This window comes from Natator depressus, chromosome 1 (assembly GCF_965152275.1).
Source record: "Natator depressus isolate rNatDep1 chromosome 1, rNatDep2.hap1, whole genome shotgun sequence".
NCBI lineage: Eukaryota > Metazoa > Chordata > Testudines > Cheloniidae > Natator > Natator depressus.
In genome coordinates this window covers 16,578,057-16,596,487 of record NC_134234.1, presented here as the reverse complement: position 1 = coordinate 16,596,487, position 18,431 = coordinate 16,578,057, and the positions used below count along the sequence as shown (strand labels likewise).

Genomic DNA, 18,431 nt, shown 5'->3' with positions numbered 1-18,431 from the left:
CCAATCCCCAACTAAATCATCCCAGCCAGGGCTTTGTCAAGCCTGACCTTAAAAACTTCTAAGGAAGGAGATCCCACCATCTCCCTCGGTAACGCATTCCAGTGTTTCACCACCCTCCTAGTGAAAAAGTTTTTCCTAATATCCAACCTAAATCTCCCCCACTGCAACTTGAGACCATTACTCCTTGTTCTGTCATCTGCTACCACTGAGAACCGTCTAGAGCCATCCTCTTTGGAACCCCCTTTCAGGTAGTTGAAAGCAGCTATCAAATCCCCCCTCATTCTTCTCTTCCGTAGACTAAACATCCCCAGTTCCCTCAGCCTCTGCTCATGTGGCCCTCGTGGTGATTCAAGTTTGAGATCCCTGGTCTAAATATTGTACAAAAAACCAACAGGACGTTAGTACAGTCAAACTGATTCTGCCAGCTTATTCACACTGAGCAGTCCCATTGATTTAACAGTTACATGACTATACTATGAGTAAGAGTGCCTGAATTGGCCTTTGTATACTGGTATTGTGACTATTTGGATATAATGGCGAAGAGCACATTGCATGAGACCTCTGTCCATTCTGTCTGTTTATACACACACACACAGATTTGTGTATGTGCAGTGATGCACTGCAGAAAGATACAGACCAAGAGACTATAATAAGAGTCCACCCCATCCCCCAAGTTTTGGCTAGAGATGGGCCTGAACCAGACTCTCAGATCTAAACACCACCAAACTTTGGATCACCGTTGTAACTCTAGTTATAACAGAGTGAAATTAGTACCTTGGAAAACTGCACTTAAGCTAAATGAATTTGTCCCACAAATTTCTTGGAGCCTGACTTGCATTTGAAAGAAGATGCTGATCCAAAATAAAGAGAGCTGGATTCCTTAAAGAATGAGCTTTTTAGAGAAATCAATCCATATTGTAGTAAGGAGCTATTTGTTATTTTGCCAAGAGCACTGCAAGGAGCAAGCCTGTCCAGCTATGACGCAGACTTCTAGCAGGAAAATACTTGCCTCTCTATATTTTTTTGCTTGCAACGCTGAATGCTTCTGGAAGTGGACTGGATGAAAGTACTTGCTCTGTTACAAAACAGCTGAGTACCCTGAGATAATAAAGTGGTGTTAAACTTTATTTGAAAATTGGACTTAAGTAGAAGAGACTAGCAACTGGCAGATTTTTAGGGATGTTAATATATGAATGCTTTACATATTTTTTTCTCTCCTACTCTTAGGTTGCAATCAAACAGATGAATTTGCAACAGCAGCCCAAGAAAGAACTTATAATTAATGAAATCCTTGTAATGAGGGAAAACAAAAACCCCAACATTGTCAACTACTTGGACAGGTATGTTCTGATTTAAAAGATGGGCTGCGTGTAGCCACTGGCAGCCCTTTCACCTTCCTCGGTGATCCTGTTTGAATCCAACCCAGGGTGATGACAGTAACACTGTATAGTAACTATGTGCCATGAGTTTGGTGCTTTCAGTCCAGTTCTTAGTGGGCAGGTGTCTGCATCAAATAGCCTTCGCTGGCACTTGATTCACTGTAAAAATGCTGGCAGGGAAGGCTTTAGTGCTATACAGTCAGGATTCCAAGTTGTATCCCTCTTCTTTGCTGCATTTTAGACTCTGAAAGCAATTTCCTTCTGGCCACCCAAGGAGAAATGGAAACTAAGCCATGATATGTACATTTTTTTTCCTCTTGCACTGGTGCTGACATCCAGCTTGCAGAGAAATAAGCCTGCCAGGATCCCAGGGAACACTCTCCTTTAGCAGTTTCTTAAGATGACTGTTCCTCCCTGAGTCAGGATATAATAGTTTAGCTGCTGAATAGAAAACATACCCAGGGCTGGGCACAATCTAGGTATGAATAATGGAGTGCAAGTGGGTGCAAGGAGCCTTTCTCCCCATCCTACGCACCCCTTCTCTGGGGCTGGATACAGTCCAAGCCCTTTCTGTTCAGGGAGCCCCAGGGCTGAGCAGAGGTATTGCCCAAGTGGCAGTAACCTCTCCAAAGGGAGCAGGGCTCTTCCCTTCACAGAGCTGGCCCTCCTGGGGTTGGGAGCACACGCTGTGCCCTTTGGAAGAGCAAATCAGCTGCTGCTTTCCTGTTAGACCCCTGGAGGCACTGGCCTGCTTCAGACATGCCATCTCCTGGAGCTCCCACTGGAGTGTTGTGCCCCAGCACCACCTCTCGTGCTTGTCCGCGGGTACTTTTGGTACTGATTTAGCTGTATGTATTTCTAAGCCAATATTGTTAAATCCGTACAAAACCGTGTGTAGACAAGCCCTGGGGCACAGCGTTCTGGCTGCGCTGTGCGTTCTGATACCACAGCCACAAAATCCACCTTTCCACACAGAAGTTAAGCTTTCACCTTTAAAAAAAAATAAAATGCTTCTAGTCCTCATGACCGTGAAAATCGCCATGTATATGTGCCCAGTGTGTATATCAATGCGGCGATGTTTCCCCGAGTCCGTAGACCAGTGGTCTTCAACCTTTTTACGCCCAAAATCACTTTTTGAATTTAAGGGCAACCCAGGATCTACCCCGCCACTTCCCTGAGGCCCCACCCCTTCCCTGAAGCCCCACCCCTCTCACTCCATCCCCCACTCTCTCTGTCGCTTGCTTTTCTGCACCCTCACTCACTTTCACCAGGCTCGGGCAGGGGCTTGGGGTTCAGCAGGGGGTGCAGGCTCTGGGCTGGGGCTAAGGGGTTCTCAGTGCAGGAGAGAGATCTGGGTTGAGCCTGGGGTAGGGGGTGGGGTGAAGGGTGCAAGCTCTGAGAGGGAGTTTGGTTGTAGGAGGGGGCTCTGGGCTTTGCAGAGTGTTGGGGTGAAGGAGGGCTTATGGGGTGCTGGCTCTGGGAGGGGGGTCAGGTCTGGGGCAGGGGATTGGGATGCAGGAGGGGGCATGGGGTGCTGGCTCTGGGAGGGGGCTCAGGGCTGGGGTTTGGGGTGCAGGCTCCCTCCAGGCAGCACTTAACCTCTGGTGGCTCCCGGACATTGGCACAGTAAGGCTTAGGCCGGCTCCCTGCCTGCCCCGGTCCCACTCAGGCACATCGGCACCTCCTCCCCATCACGAGCCTAGCCATCCCCCCACCCTGAAAGCCAGTAGTGCACCACGTGGCCACGCTGCTCCTGGAAGGGGCCAACATGCCTCTGCGGCCCCTTGGGGGGGGTGCACATGGCTCTGTGTGCTGCTCCTCTCTGCAGGCACCGCCCCCGCAGCTCCCATTGGCCACAGCTCCCCGTTCCCATCCAATGGGAGCTGCAGGGGTGGTGCCTGCAGAGAGGAGCAGCGTGCAGAGACCCCTCCCCCCGCGGGTCCATGCTGGCTGCTTCTGGGAGTGGCTTGGGGCTGCTGTGGCCGGAGATCGTGATCGACTGGGAGAGTGTCCAGGATCGACCAGTCGATCGCAATCAACCGGTTGGTGACCACTGCTGGAGACAGTTTGAAACACATCTGTGAGAGCCGTGAACTGTCTCTTTCAGCCCAACAGGGTGTTCACACTGAAACCTAACGATGACGGCAGAAACATCAGCATTGTCAATTGTTTTATTGTTGACCATTTTAGAAGGAACATCCAGTTAAAAGGCTTTTACTCTAATCCCAAACTACCTTCCCAATTGCCAGAAACTTCACTTGTTTCCTTCCCAGCTGCCAGAACCTCTAACCTCCCCCAGTAACTATTAGGATGCAATTATGAGCTGTCAGAACAAACATTTGTGGCATGTCCAAAACTGTGGGGACTGCATACAGTGACTTGAATTTAGTATCAAATTAAATAATCTGGAGCACTGTGTATTGGTTGCATTAGCCATTTTCATACTTCATTAAAGTTCTCCATATTTAACTTCAATGGAGCTGCCACAGAATTAAGGCCCGGGTTGCTGCAGAGCATTCAGAGCCCTGAATACAGCCCCTTGGCTCTGGGCCACACACTTAAATCTTGACTTACTCCAGCCCTTCAAAAGCACTGTAGGTAAATAGCCATGAAGTTTTGTCTCTGGATCTCTCAGATTAAACTATGTAACAGAATACGCATCTGCTCTGCACAGATATTAAAGTCCCCAAGACCTTTTCTTAAGGGGTCTGCCCTTCTTTACCCAAAAATGCTGTTCCTCACACTTTTGCATCAGTGAGCTGCAGTTCAGTGGGGCTGTATATACTGCAAACTTGTAAAGCATTTTAGTACCTTTAGGGATGACAGGTGCAGCTATATAAATGTAAATTGTTATGAATAAAACCAAGGGTATGTTGAGATGGAGAAATGACATTGCAAAGGCACTGGAGGGTTATATTACCTTCAGCTTTTTCCCAGTGTGTATCTGAGACAGACACCAGTCCGTTATTGATCAGTCTAGCTATTTTTGTGCCTACAGTAGAACCTCAGCGTTACAAACACCTTGGGAATGGAGGTTGTTCGTAACTCTGAAATGTTTGTGACTCTGAACAAAACGTTATGGTGGTTTTTTCAAAAGTTTACAATTGAACATTGACTTAATTCAGCCTTGGAAAGTTACTATGCAGAAGAAAAATGTTGCTTTTAACCATCTTAATTTAAATGAAACAAGCACCGAAATAGCTTCTTTACCTTGTCAAATTTTTTTTTAAACTTTCCCTTTATTTTTTTTTAGTAGTTTGTTTAACACTGTACTATGCTATATTGGCTTTTTCCCCCCGGTCTCTGCTGCTGCCTGATTGCATATTTCCAGTTCCAAATGAGGTGTGTGGTTGACCTGTCAGTTTGTAACTCTGGTGTTCCTAACTCTGAGGTTCTGCTGTATCTGCTTCTCTCAGCACATCACATACAATAATCCTCTAAATCACACACTAATTTTATTCAAATAAGTCCTGAGAATCCTTCCCAACCACCGACACGTTCACCAGAACCTTCAGTCACACCACCCACCATACCCCGTTTGTACAGTTCTCCCCATGATTCCGGGAAAACTTGGGAGAGGAGTGAGCCTTGTAACACATCTGTATAGGATTCTGAATCCAGGTGAACCGAGGCAGGAGAAGGGGATCCAGACCCCTGCACCCTGCCACCAACCCTCTCACAATTAAAACAGAGCTGTTAATTCAAGCCCTGCAGAGGACTGAACTGTCCCACTATTGAATGGAGAACGTTTATGAATATTTGGCCATCAGTGACTTGTAATGTGACTTCTGGGAGTTAGTTCTTGACTGTTCTCTTTTTTGGTTTGTCTTTTAAATGTCTCTTCCCATCTGTGTAGAGTGTGGCAAAGAACACAAGATTAAATGCTGTGAATTTAACTTGGTTGATGGAGTGCAGTGTGACAACTTCCTTTGACAATAAGGTTGCTTAAAAGAGGCATTTGTTATCTAATTAGAGAAGCTGTGCAACAGTACATGTATTGTACTTGCCTTCTCCGTTAAGAAAACCTGGGCTATAAGGTAATTACATGCCCTGTCGTCTTGTTTAAATGCCTCCAGTACATAAGCTGCCGCTTTTGTCATCGCCCTTCTTTCGAAAGACATCTTGAATAGAACTGATCATTCTACTGCTGTAGGCACTGTGCAAAGCAGCTCCCAAATAGTTCTGTAATACTTACAAGATGGGGGAATGCTATGTAGAGATTAGGTCTACTGCGGTACTTCAGTTTTGCACCAGTGTGAACCTGGGGTTCTGCTGGTGAGTAAAAAGGGAGTAATGTAGTGGTGAATCAGGCCTGTCCTTTCTTGGACACTGAATGCATTTCCGATTGGAACCCAAATTTGCTTTAGCAAATCTATTATTACAAAAGGCAGCACGGGGAAGGATACCCTTGCAATTAGGCGACTATGGATCTATAGGCTTCCAGCAGCTGTGTGAAAACCAGATCATAGGCCTTTCTATTGCCCCATTTCCTCTGACTGTAAAATCATGCTTTATCCACATTTCTACACCACTAGGAACTGCATCTGAAATGTATTTTATTACAGGAGTGCCTAGAGGTTCCAACCAGATTGGGTCCCCATTATGCTAGGTGCTGTATAAAAATACTGTGCAAGTGCAATGTATTTTTTACTTTGAATCCCAATCTTCTAGTGCTTTGCATATGGATGGACCCCTGTACCAACACAGAGCCCCAGTGAGGTAAACATAGAGGCTTTTTGTTTCTCAACTTTTGAGAGAAATCTCCTTTACAAACCAACCAACCAGCCCCACAGAAATAAAAACCTCCAGTTGTAGTCACCTATATGGAAAAGCCCTATGCAATTGAATAGGAGTAGAATCATAGGGCTACCCAGGAATGTAGTACTGTACTGTGCACCTCTAAAAATGTAATAGCTAGTGCTAATTTCTCTATAAGATTTTAAAACATTAATAGTACTCTATAGTAGGAATATAACTTTGTATCAAATACTATGTGATTGTCCAAAAACCCTGTGGAAGAGCTGTCATTTTCTACTGAATTCTATAGGATTTTTCACAAGAGTGGGTTTATAGTGATGGTTGGTGTTTATATGTTGTCTTCTATAGAAAAATCTCAAAGTACCTTGTAAACTGTAAGCCTGAGAAACACATATCACTGTTCTACAGCTGGGGAGACAGACGTACAGAGAGGATCTGGGCCTGATTCTCCCACCCTGACTCACGCTGAGTAACATCTCATTACATAAGGAGCCCCATTTCAGTAGGACTACATAGCATGAGTCAGGGTAGCAGAATTTGACCCCAAGTGATGTGCCCAAGGTCATACAGCAGGTCAGTGGGAGGGAACAGAACTTGGTCCTGTATCTGTAATCCCGAAATCCCCTTTCCTGTCTCAGAAACTGCCAGGGGGAAAAAAAAGTATTTGAAACATATCTGCAATAAACAATTCAGTGACTAATACTGGCCTCTGCTGTGGTTAAAGATCAAAACGAGCCTGGATGTGGCACCAGCCTGCTTCCTCAAATCACATTTACTCAGCTGGAGCTGGCAGGAAGCTTGAATTAATTCTGCATCCTTGCAGGTTGTGTAAGATCTCTCAGTTATTTAGGTGCCCAGGCTCTGGCATGCACATACGGCTGCTGATGGCCTAGCTTCAGATTCCCAGCGTGCTTCTTGGCTTGTACTGTCCGCCTCTCAAAATTACTTTCAGCTTCCAGCTGGTGCTCACTGGGTTGCACTGTGTATGGTCATGCGGGACGTGTGTTCTCCCAATTTCTTGCCCATTGGGCAAGCTGAGTTATGCTGCAGAAGACACTAATGGCAGGGAAGGAAAGTGCCACTGATCAATTAAAGGTACTGATGGAATCTGCAAGGCACCCATGTCTAATTGTACTTGGCTGGAAAGATGATGATGATGGGTAAGACACAAAACCTTAAAAGTGAGTGGGGGGGAATTTGGGATACAATAGCTTCGGGGGTCCATTAGGAGGAGGATAACCCAGTTCCATAGGGTGAGCCGGAATATTCGTGAAGAAATTTGTACTGTTCCAACCCTATAGTCCCCTTCAAGAGGGAGTTATTGCACAGGCAGCCGAACCAGTCATAGCCCAGTTCCTATGGAATCTGTACTGCTGTGGAATAGACTCCAAACAGAGCAGCAAAGGGGGCATTGCACCACCGCTTCCTTTCCCCGTGGATGTCTGGTGTCCGGAGACTGTGTTCTCTGCACATGCAGGGAAACGTAGGCCAGTCGGTGAATGTTCCTGGGCCCTGTGTACACTCCTGCAGGATTCTCAAGGGATTTGCCCAGTACTACTCAGAAAGACATTGTTGAGCTGGGATTCTGATCTCCTTGGCTCCTAGTCACGTGCTCGGACCACTAGACCGTACCTGTCCCCATTTAACTAAAGAGTCTCCTTTAGTGCAAGTGTAAATGGTCTGTGTTACTTTGGAGCAAAAGCCCACACCCCGAAGCAGTCCTGTGTGGCCTCAGAATCATTACTGTCTATTTTAAAGCCAGAATATGCTTTAAAACTTCTTGATTCTCCTATTTGAAAGATTTTAGCTAATCGCTGAATGAGACACTCACCTTGCTTTCTACCTTTGACAACTTGGACAATTATTCATTACTTTGAGACTGTCTATTACATTTTCCTCTGGCCTTCAAGATGCAGTAGGATTGATCATCTGATCAGACTGAAGCATCCTTTAATCAATGCTAGTGCACAATGTCAACACCAGCACAGCAGCTCTTAATCTGATTTAAGTTCTTGTTTTTCTGTCTACTGTCCCAATGTCTTGTTTATAACTTCAAGAGCACATGTATTCCTTAAAGGGACTAGGATTTCACCACAGCCCCCTGGAAGAGGGAAATTGTGAACTGGCCAACAGAACCAGGTCATATGCAGCCATCTCCTTACCTGTCCCATCCTGTTGTGGACATACCAGGAAAGGGTCAGGACAGAGCCCTGCTGTACTAGATTCACAGCTGGCATTATGGTCCTTTAGGTAGCTCTAATTTAATGCCTGAGCCCGGGCAATTTGAGGATCAGGCAGCTATAATCGGCTCCCCAGTGGATATGCCCTTTGCCCCTGCACCAAGCAGATCTTGATGCAGGTGAGAATCTGGCCCAAGGATTTTCTTGTGATTAACCCACAGAACTAGGAGCCAGAAGCCTGGTCTGTAAGCTTGGCTCTGCTACTCTGTGATGTTGTTTGGGGAAAATCTGTTTAACCTCTGTGCCTTCATTTTCCCTCTGTGTAAAATGGTGATAATGCTTGCATACCTTGCAGGATACTGTCATTCTCAAATTGCTTTGAGATCCTTAGGTGTCATAGGTGCAAGAAAAAAATTAATGATCAGACTTTAAGGATGTACAATATTTTCTAAAAAATGACTCTACTTACAGTGTGCACACAGCTGATCCATGACAAAATAGGAGCATATTACTATTTCCTCATCCTCCCTTTCCCCTCCCACACCTTTTATTTCATCTACATGTTCTCTCTTGTCTTAAACGAAGATTGAAGATCTTTGGGGCGGGTACATCAAATCATAAATCATTGGAGTACCAGAAATATTATCTGAGTAACTTAAATCTCTAGCACTGCTAAATTAACTGTCTGTTAACTAATAGCTGAAAGCCCATGCTGTCACAGGGTTAATTCATAGTCACATATGTCAAAAATAAAATAAAAGGATTAAAATGGCTGAGAACTTAATAATTGGATATAACAGACAGCAAATTCCATGTGTATGCTGGTTATGTCGTGTGGGTGGTTGTGTTGATTTGTGTCTCCAGGAGAGACTGTGCTAGAATATTTGTTGATTCGTACAAAAGTGGTGAATGAGGAGAGTGTGCTGCGGTTAAGCAGTGTGTGTGCGCATTTTGGGGTTTATTGTATGTGATCGTTTTGGTGTTGTATGGGTGGTTGTGTTGTGCTGGGAGAGTTGTGTGAGTTTGTGTGGTGGCAGTTAGGTACAGAGGTGTGGCGATTTGGCCAACTAATCCATCATCTGCGCAGTTTCCCTCAGACAGCCAATGAAAGCTGCAAAGTAAGGGTGGAGATTGGTTGAGTTACCTCTCATATAACAATGGTCTGGGACTCTTAGCATGGCATAGATGCATGCATTACTATCGCTGTACACCACACAGGTGTAGTGCATAAAGTAAAAATGGCCAAGAACTTAAAGTTGGATGATAACAGACTGAATCCCCGTGATGATTCAACCTGGTGATATGCTGAACAAAAAAGAGCTCTCAGCCATGCTTGTGAGCTGTTCCCATCACTCCACACTGACTCTCCAGGCATTTTGGACTTTACAATGAGGCACAGATGCCTAGTGCCCCCCACTACATTTTAAAAATAGCTTTACTCAGAGCTTTTTTGGCTAAAGAAATACAACTACCATTTTTTTTTTTTTTTTTTGGCCCTTTATAGTTACCTTGTAGGAGACGAACTGTGGGTAGTTATGGAGTATTTGGCAGGCGGCTCCCTGACGGATGTTGTAACAGAGACTTGCATGGATGAAGGACAAATAGCAGCTGTGTGTCGAGAGGTAAGATTATGCTCTGCTCGTCAGAACGAGTTCTTACCATGAAATGTATAAATAAAATTAAAGTTTCTATGCAGTGTCATGGTTTTACAGTATAACTTGGAACGTTCTTTGACATGGAGCTAGATTGCTTTGACTTGGTACTAGATATTTAATAGTTCTGTTGGACATAGCTTAACTGCGACAGAAACATTTAAAAGAAATATCATCAATGAGTTGAGCACAGAAGTAGCATGCCACAGTGCTGTTCAAACATTAGCTAATGAATGCAGTCTTGTTAACAGAGTAAATCTTTAACAATTTGAATCTCTGTTACCTAAAGTTCCTTGTTTGAAGTAAGGCCTGCCTGCCAATGTCTGCCTAGGGACATGGTGGATTTTCCATCACTTGCAATCATTAAGTCAACACTGGATACCTTTTGAAAAGCTGTGCTATAACTCAAACAAGTTATGGGCCTGATGGAAATAATACTAGGTAAGGTTCTGTGCTCTGTGATATGCAGGAAGGCAGACTAGGTGATCACAATGGTCCCATCTGGCCTGAAAATCTTGAATGTAAAGCTGCTCTTTTTCCACTTGTGGTGTTAAATCTCTCTCCTTTTCAAATGTTGTTTACAATTCAATAATTATACCGAAGAAACTTTGAAAAACATGCATCAGAGAGAAGAACTGTGGAAGCTCTGTTATTTCCTGGGCCTTTATGGGCCAGCTCACTACTACAGAGGAGTTTTCTGGGAGTACTCTTGTGATATTGCAAAACTATTTATTCCAGGTTGTGCCAGAGGAGCCCATACACAGTGTTTATTTTTTAAATTTGGTTTGACCTATTTCTTCACAGCCTCGTTAGTGGATCCATCATCTCAGTGTTAATATTCAGTTTGCAGACAGGCTTGCAACCTATTCTGGAGTTTCTAGGATAGTCCCTGTTTTCAGGGCAATCCCAGATCCCACATCTAGTTAATGGGGCTCAAAATCACTTTTAGGGCTCCCAACACATGATCCCTTGCAGCATGGTAACATTTTGATGCCTTAACCCTCAGATCTAGAGTTAGGCAAATTTTTCCAGAAGTTTCTTTCCTGAAAAACTCAGTTTTGGGTGAGTGAAGCTATTCGCAAATTTGTGTTGAGTTCACCAACCAGTTTCAGCCAAACAGAAAAAGTTGAAATGTTTTCAGTACCATGGAAAGGAAATATTTTGTTTCAACCCCACAACAATTCATTTCAGTTTTTGGGCCTTTTGAAGAAAACAAAGCAAAGGCTTCACAAAATGGTGGTGGTGGTGCCTTCCTTATAATAGCCCTGTGGCTAGAGCAGTTACCTGGGATGTGGGAGACTTGGGTTCAGTTTCCTCATCTGCCTGATGCCGAACTGGGACTTCAACTTGGTTCTCCCAGCTCAAGTTTTAAATAAGTGCCCTCACTGCAAGGCTGAAGGTTCATTCTTGCTCTCTTTAGTCAGACACGACGATATGAACAGCCCCTAGCCCACGAACAGCCCCCAGTCCTGAATTGTCCCAGCTCTGAAATGTCCAGTCCTTTCCTGGACTATTCAGAGGAATAATAAGGCTTGTTTGCTCCAACTCATCACTTTTTAACTGGAGTTAACTATCACTTCAGTTCAAAGGCAACGCTGGGTTGGGTTAGATTAAAAGTAAAACAAGTTTATTAACAAGAGGGGATAGGATTTTAAGTGAGTTCCAGTATAAAGAATAGAGCCAGAAATGGTTACAGGCAAATAGAAGTGAAAAATGCTTTCTAGCAGCTAAGACTGAACAAAGCAAGCTACAACCATTGTTCAATGTACCAATCTACTTTCCAGCAAGATGGCTGACCTCCCCTCTGGTTGGGTTCTTCCACAAAGTCCAGGAAGATTGTCTGTTTAGATGGACGATAACTTGGGATTTTTTTTGCCCCTCTCTTTCATAGTGCAGTGAACTGTTGCAATGGATTTTTCTAAAGGGTAATCTCCCCAAAGTAAAGTTCATTCAAGCTGTGAGGAAGGCACCATGGAGTCTCCTGGTGAAGGGAATTTCATGCTGTTTTCTTCCCCCGCTGGTGTTTGTTAAAATGCAAATTGATCTGTTTCTTGCAGTCCGTTCCCCCTCCCCCCATGATGTGATGCTGAGTGGTTATCTCCTCCCCTTGTTTACTTGATGGTCCTATTAACTTTCTGTGTAAATTGCATTCCCATTGTCACTTATTCAACCTTGGAAGTACCTTCAAGGTGGCAGAACCACATTCCTTTGTCTAGGGTAGGGTAACTTCAGCTCTGCCTGGCAGATACACTTTAAGAACATAATTCCCCATGTTTGTAAATTTGAATTTGTCCCCTGTACATACACATTCAATAATATTAAGTATCTGGCATTAGCTTTCTATTGCTATCGTAACCTGTATCTAAAAGGCGTCATGTATGTCATTAATGAGTTGGGGTACATCAACTCGTCAGGGCAGCTGAAACTCGCTCCCGGATGCCAGTGAGCCCCTTGCCCTGGGATGCTGTTGAGAATCTCAGGGCTTGTCTACACTGGCAATTTACAGGGCAGCAACTTTCTCACTCACGGGTGTGAAAAAACACCCCCCTGCGTGCAGCAAGTTTCAGCGCTATAAAGTGCCAGTGTTGACAGTGCACCAGCGCTGGGAGCTGCGCCCGTCGTGGAGGTGGTTTTTTTAGAGCGCTGGGAGAGCTATCTCCCAGTGCTCTGCCGTGACTACACAAACCACATTAAAGCGCTTTAGCGTTGCCAGTGTAGACTAGCCCACATCCCATGTGGCTGCTCTCACCAGTGGGCAAAAGCTTATAAGGGAGGCTCCACCCAACCTTCTTCTCCCTGTTTGAGAATCCTTTCCTTTGCTTTTGTCAAAACGCCGGAAAACTGAAACAAAATGTTTTGGGTAGAAGTGAAACTTTTTGTTTTGACATTATTGAGACATTTTGATTAGTTTTGACTTAAAAAAAAATTTTTTTTTGATTTGCTAAAAGGTTTAAAAAATGCTCTTTTCGGTTTGACCCCAAAATAATTTATTTATGCATATGTTTATTTTAGGGGCAATTGCCAATGAACAGAAAAATCCATTTTTTGCTCAGTTCATAATGATTCATTTCAAGTTGGGTCCTTTGTTTCTACCCAGATCGGTCTCCATTCCACACAGATTTGAGATACTCTGACATATCACTTGTGTGTCGCATCAGAAATGCAGTCATTAAACTGTGGAGATAGAATATGTTGCTTATAGTAAAGGAACTAAGGCCATGTTATTTAAAAGTGTATATCTTCAGATTCGACTAGTTGGTCAGTTGCTCCTTTTTTAATGCAATTTCCTAGGTTGTTGAATGGCTTTATTAAAAAAATACCATGTTGTGAACTTTCTCATAGTGTCTTCAGGCTCTGGAATTCCTGCATTCAAGCCAAGTCATTCACAGAGACATCAAGAGTGACAACATTCTACTAGGAATGGATGGCTCCGTCAAACTAAGTATGCAGAAGGCAGCCTTGATGATGACTCGAACTGTGAGCTTGCAAATTAAAGGGCAGGTTGTCCTTCCAAGGCACAGTTGTGTTGTGAGGATAGCCAATAGGCAGTGACACCTATTTGCGTTAATGGTAGCTGCAGGGATAAATAGCTGTGCACTGAGACCATAGCTTTACATATGGTTGGGCTAGATTAAAAAGGATGACTTAGGATGGGCGGAAGAGATCTCGTTACTTGCAGACTGAGCACAATTAGTATGAAAAACAATGAACTAACATTGAGGGGGTTCCATGTTTTCCATCTTTACAAACTGTCAGTCATGCCCACTCAGCCTGGGCTCTGAGAGTCAAGCTGAGTTCTTTCCTTCTTGCACATTATCACCAGCGGTAAAGATTCTGCATGCCACATTATGTCCTTAATGTCACCTGTGCAATCATATTGCTTTCCATGGGGTGGCACAGGGGTAATTGATTGGAACCTAGTAAAGAACTCTGTTGATGGTGTACTGGATGGAAGAGAAACCTGCTCCAGGGTTAACAGGAGACATAAATAAATAAATAAACCTCTGCTTTAGTCAGTAACGTGAGCAGATATAACTCCAAATTCACTCCAGGAGCAGATCTGCTGAGTAAGAAGGTGTCATTTATATTTTTTACGTAATCCCTTTTCAGAGTAGAACTGCACTTCAATATCCCACTGTTTTGACTTTGTATCAAGCTATGAATAGCTAGCCAGAGGCAAAGATGCCATGTGCATTATAGAATTCTTTTTAAACTGCATTCTGATAGCTGCCTAGTGTGGATTAAGTTAGAAAAGTCTCTCTGTGAAAATGGTGCAGTATGCTTTCAGACTGATTCTCTCAATGGCTCCAATACAAATGTACTCAGTTGTAACCCATAGATGATTTTTCTAACTATTAGCCTGGGTGCAAGGCTCAACCTGGGATCTAAAATTTAAGCTGTGTGTGTTCTTCCCCCTTACCTCAACCTGAAATAAAATTCTACCGGCAGAACTTTGCTGGTAGTTATGTTTCTTCTTTGAGCAGATGCAGATATGTATTCCACTTAGGTGTGCATGCACCCAGTACACCAGAGCTGAAGAAATTTGCCTAGCAGTACCCAGAGGGGGCGCCACTCATGCCTCATGGCCATAACCCCTCCCTTAGCTACATGAGGCAGTGCTGTCCTGACCCTCCCTCAGTTTCTTCTTACTGCCTGTGGCTGGAGTCGGAGCCCTGTGTGATCTTAACCTCATTACCTCTCAACTAGTTTACTATTTTCCCTTGTGTGTAGTTAGAACGTAAGAACGGCCATGCTGGGTCAGATGAATGGTCCATCTAGCCCAGTATCCTGTCTACCGACAGTGGCCAATGCCAGGTGCCCCAGAGGGAATGAACAGAACAGGTAATCATCAAGTGATCCATCCCCTGTCGCCTATTCCCAGCTTCTGGCAAACGGAGGCTAGGGACACCATCCCTGCCCATCCTGGCTAATGGCCATTGATGGACCTGTCCTCCATGAACTTATCTAGTTCTTTTAGTTAGTAGTAGCCTTAGTGTAAGAGTAGCGTTAGTTGTAGTAGTTTGTTTCCTTGGTGATGACCCCACCAGTGTTTAAACATTGTCCTTTCTGTGGAGGAGCGATCCGCGCATACAGTGCTTGCTCTGTCTCGGTGAGGCCCACATCAGAGTGTTGTGGGATTGGCAACTCGTTTAAGAAAACAGACTCGAGGCGTGGGACCTTTGCCTGAAGCAGCCCGTGCTTGAACAGGCCTGCTTCGGTACCAGGACCCCACTGGGTTGCAGATCACCCTTGGGTTCTGAGAGAGCTGCCACTTCATGTTCTGGAGCAGTCACCTCTCTAAAGAAACTGAGGAGCCCTTCCTGCTGACGGCGCCGAGGAAAAGGTCCCATGACACCAACTGAGATTGCTTCAGGTCTGGGCGTGACTCTTCCGCCTGACCCAGGAAAAGCGCGGACCAGCACAGAATTGTTGCCGGCGCGTGGGAGGGCACAAGTACCTCTAACCCTTCCCCGGTACCAAGTAGGAAGGCTAGAAACCCTGTGCTGTTGACTCCGGTTCTGGCGTCTTGAGTCTGGTACCGACAAGGGAGATACTGATACTGACTGTTTCCACATTGGTGGTGTATCAGGCAGCTACAGACCTCCTCTGCCTCTTGGTCCCAATCTCTCCTTTGGTCCAGGACTTCGCCAGGGCTGTGTCATCTGTAGCCCTGTTAATTGAATGAGCTGCTGAACCCTCGGGTCTGTTGGCACCATACCCCAATGTTCCCCTTCCACAGGTGGTGGAAGCAGGGTCGGTGCCAGAATCAGTACAGGGACCTCGGTACCAGGAATCTCCTCTTCACTGCTACGGTTGGCTCTGCAAGTGCTTCCACGGCGGCTTTCACCTCCCTCAACGTCGGTACCGTCAGACAGTCCGGTACTGCTGCTGACTTCGGGCCCGACAACGCTTCCAGAACCAGCACTCTCAATACTGATGGTACCGTTTCCATGGATAGCGCCTCTTCCTGACTTGTTCTGGACGGGGGACTCATCAGACCGGTTACTTGCTCCCTCTGGTCTCACTCCACCCTTTTTTCCAGGATCCCAAGGCTCCTTGGCAACTGAGTCGGGGTCGTCGTTCTCCTGCTCTCCATGGCCTGACCAGCATTGGGGCCCTTTGATGGAACGTTACGAGTACCAGGATTGGTGCTTGTCTCAAGATCAGGAGGGAGTCCTGTGGCCTGGCACTTACTGGCCATTATCCATGTCAACGGCCTCCATGGAATCCATGGGATGTTCCTCGGTTGCAGAGGTCCTGCTCTTCATTTTGCTTTAAGGCAAAATTGCTGGCCAGGTCTGCAGTGATGACCATCATGGTACACCGCAGTCCCAGGCTCTGGGGGTCCTTCTCCCTGAGGAGCCTCCGCAGTCTTTCCGTCTGGGTCCATCAGCCCTGGAACAGGATCCGGCTTTGGTTCAAGTAAGGGCCTAGTCTTCGTTTCTGGACAATTCTGTGCTGCCTGGCTCATCCTTGCCTTAGGTACCGGAGGATTTTAAGGCATACTGAAAGCTTTTGCGGGGCATAGCTTCTTCCCTCAGTATCCAAGCGGAGCTCTTGCAAGAGAATACCCACTAATTAGTGGATATCCTGCAGCAGTCTGCTCCTGTGAGAGTTGCCCTCCTGTCAAGTATGCGCTCCTTGAATGAGCTAAGGCCCTCTGGAGCATGCTGGCTTCATTACCACCTGCAGCTAAGTGCATGGAAAAGTGCTGTTTCATTCCCATGCAGAGATTTGAGGGGTTTTACTCCCCTCCAGCCCCAAATTCCCTAGTTGTAACTGTGGTGAATGACAGAGCCCAGCAGGGTAGTCCCCCAAGGATAGAGACTCTAAACGATTGGACCTCCTGGGCAGGAAGATTTACAACTCCTCTTCCTTATGGATGCGAATTGCTAACTAGCAACCCGTGTGGTCCAAGTATGATTTTGTTAACTGGACAGCATGTCAGAGTTCACAGACCAGCTGCTCGAGGCCTTGTGAGAGGAATTTCGGGCATTTGTCACTGAAGGCTGCTTGGTGGCTAAGGTGTCCTTGCAGCCTGTGCTAGACATGGTGAACACTTTGGCCTGGGTGACGGCCTCTGCAGTCACCACGAGGAGGACTTCCTGGCTACAGAATCCTGGCATTGCCCCTGCTGTCCAGCAAGCCATTGAGGATTTGCCCTGCAATAGCCAAATGCTGTTTTTGGACAAAACTGACTAGAAACTGCATTCCTTCAAGGACTCCAGGACTACCCTGCGGTCCTTGGGGGTGTACACGCTGGCGGTGCAGAGGTGCCACTGAGGCGTTCAGCAGCAGTATCGTCCATAGCACACGTTTGGCCAGCCTTGCCCTCCTCCAAGGCAATGGGACAAACCCAGAAAGAGGGATAGATTCAGCAGGAAAAAGCAGTTGGTCTTGGGGTTTGGCAAGTCCACACACTGTCCTCCAAGCGCCCATTGGGCCTCCTTGGTCCAGAGCACTGTTCCAGTCATTGCTCCTCTCCTCATCTCCCTGCTTTGGGGACAGGCTGGCCTGCTTTCACAATGCTTGGGGCTTGATTACCACCCACAGCTGGGTCCTAAGCACCATCAGATGGGGTTATGCCATCCAGTTCCTCTCCACAACTCCTTCCCACCCTCCCTCCCCATCCCCCTTCAGGGCCTCCTCTCACGAGATATTGCTCTTTGAGCAGATCCGCTCTCTGCTGGCTTTGGAAATGGCATGGTTGTGGCACAGCTGAATGAGGAGGAAGAGCAGTGTTTGGTGGCTGTCCAACAAGTCCTCCTTAACAGTAGAGGACCCTCCACCAGGGTGCCCTATTCAGTGAAATGGAAGTGACTTTCGGTGTGACCATTAGCCCGCAGAATCCAACCATTGGTGACCTCTATCCAGGGCATTTTGGAGAACCTGCCGCACCTTCTGTCATTGGGGCTTGTGTTTAGTTCATTGATAGTATATCTGGCAGCGATATCGGCATTTCATTCTCACCCCCCCCCCCCAATCATTCAGGGAAGATCAGTTGTCTTCAGTGCCACGGTAGCAAGATTCTTAAAAGGGTGTCTTCATCTGCATCCTCCATTCCTAGAACCAGTTCCCCTGTGGGACCTTACCTCATCCTAGCAGCCTTCCGCATCTTGTCCCTTCCCGTTTGTGTGTCAGAAAACTGCGTTCCTGGTAGTGATCACATCCCCAAGGAGAGTGAGAGAGTTACAGGCTTTGATGGCAGAGCCTCCTTATTCACAGTTCTCCAAAGACAAAGTGACCTTATGGCCTGCATCCAAAATTTTTTTCTAAAGTGGTTTCTCAGTTTCATTTGAACCAGGTGATGTATATACCTGTGTTCTTTCCTAAGCCACATTCATCTCCAAAGGAGCAGCGTCTCCATATCTTAGATGTCAGGCTAGCCTGACATCTGGACAGGCCTAAACCATTTCATGCTTTGCCTCATTTGTGTCATATGCAGATCGCATGAAGGGTCA

The 18,431-nt window shown here is 45.9% G+C and overlaps 1 protein-coding gene across 7 annotated transcripts in view; it reads left to right on the top strand.

Moving 5' to 3' along the window:
- Window positions 1-18,431, top strand: part of PAK1 (p21 (RAC1) activated kinase 1) — a 117,323-nt gene that overhangs the window by 86,957 nt on the left and 11,935 nt on the right. For all 7 annotated transcript variants that reach the window (XM_074955393.1, XM_074955445.1, XM_074955402.1 and 4 more), the window contains 3 exons: window positions 1,228-1,340; window positions 9,822-9,939; window positions 13,312-13,411. In XM_074955393.1, coding sequence (XP_074811494.1) covers window positions 1,228-1,340; window positions 9,822-9,939; window positions 13,312-13,411 — 331 coding nt within the window. The remainder of the gene's footprint in view (window positions 1-1,227; window positions 1,341-9,821; window positions 9,940-13,311; window positions 13,412-18,431) is intronic.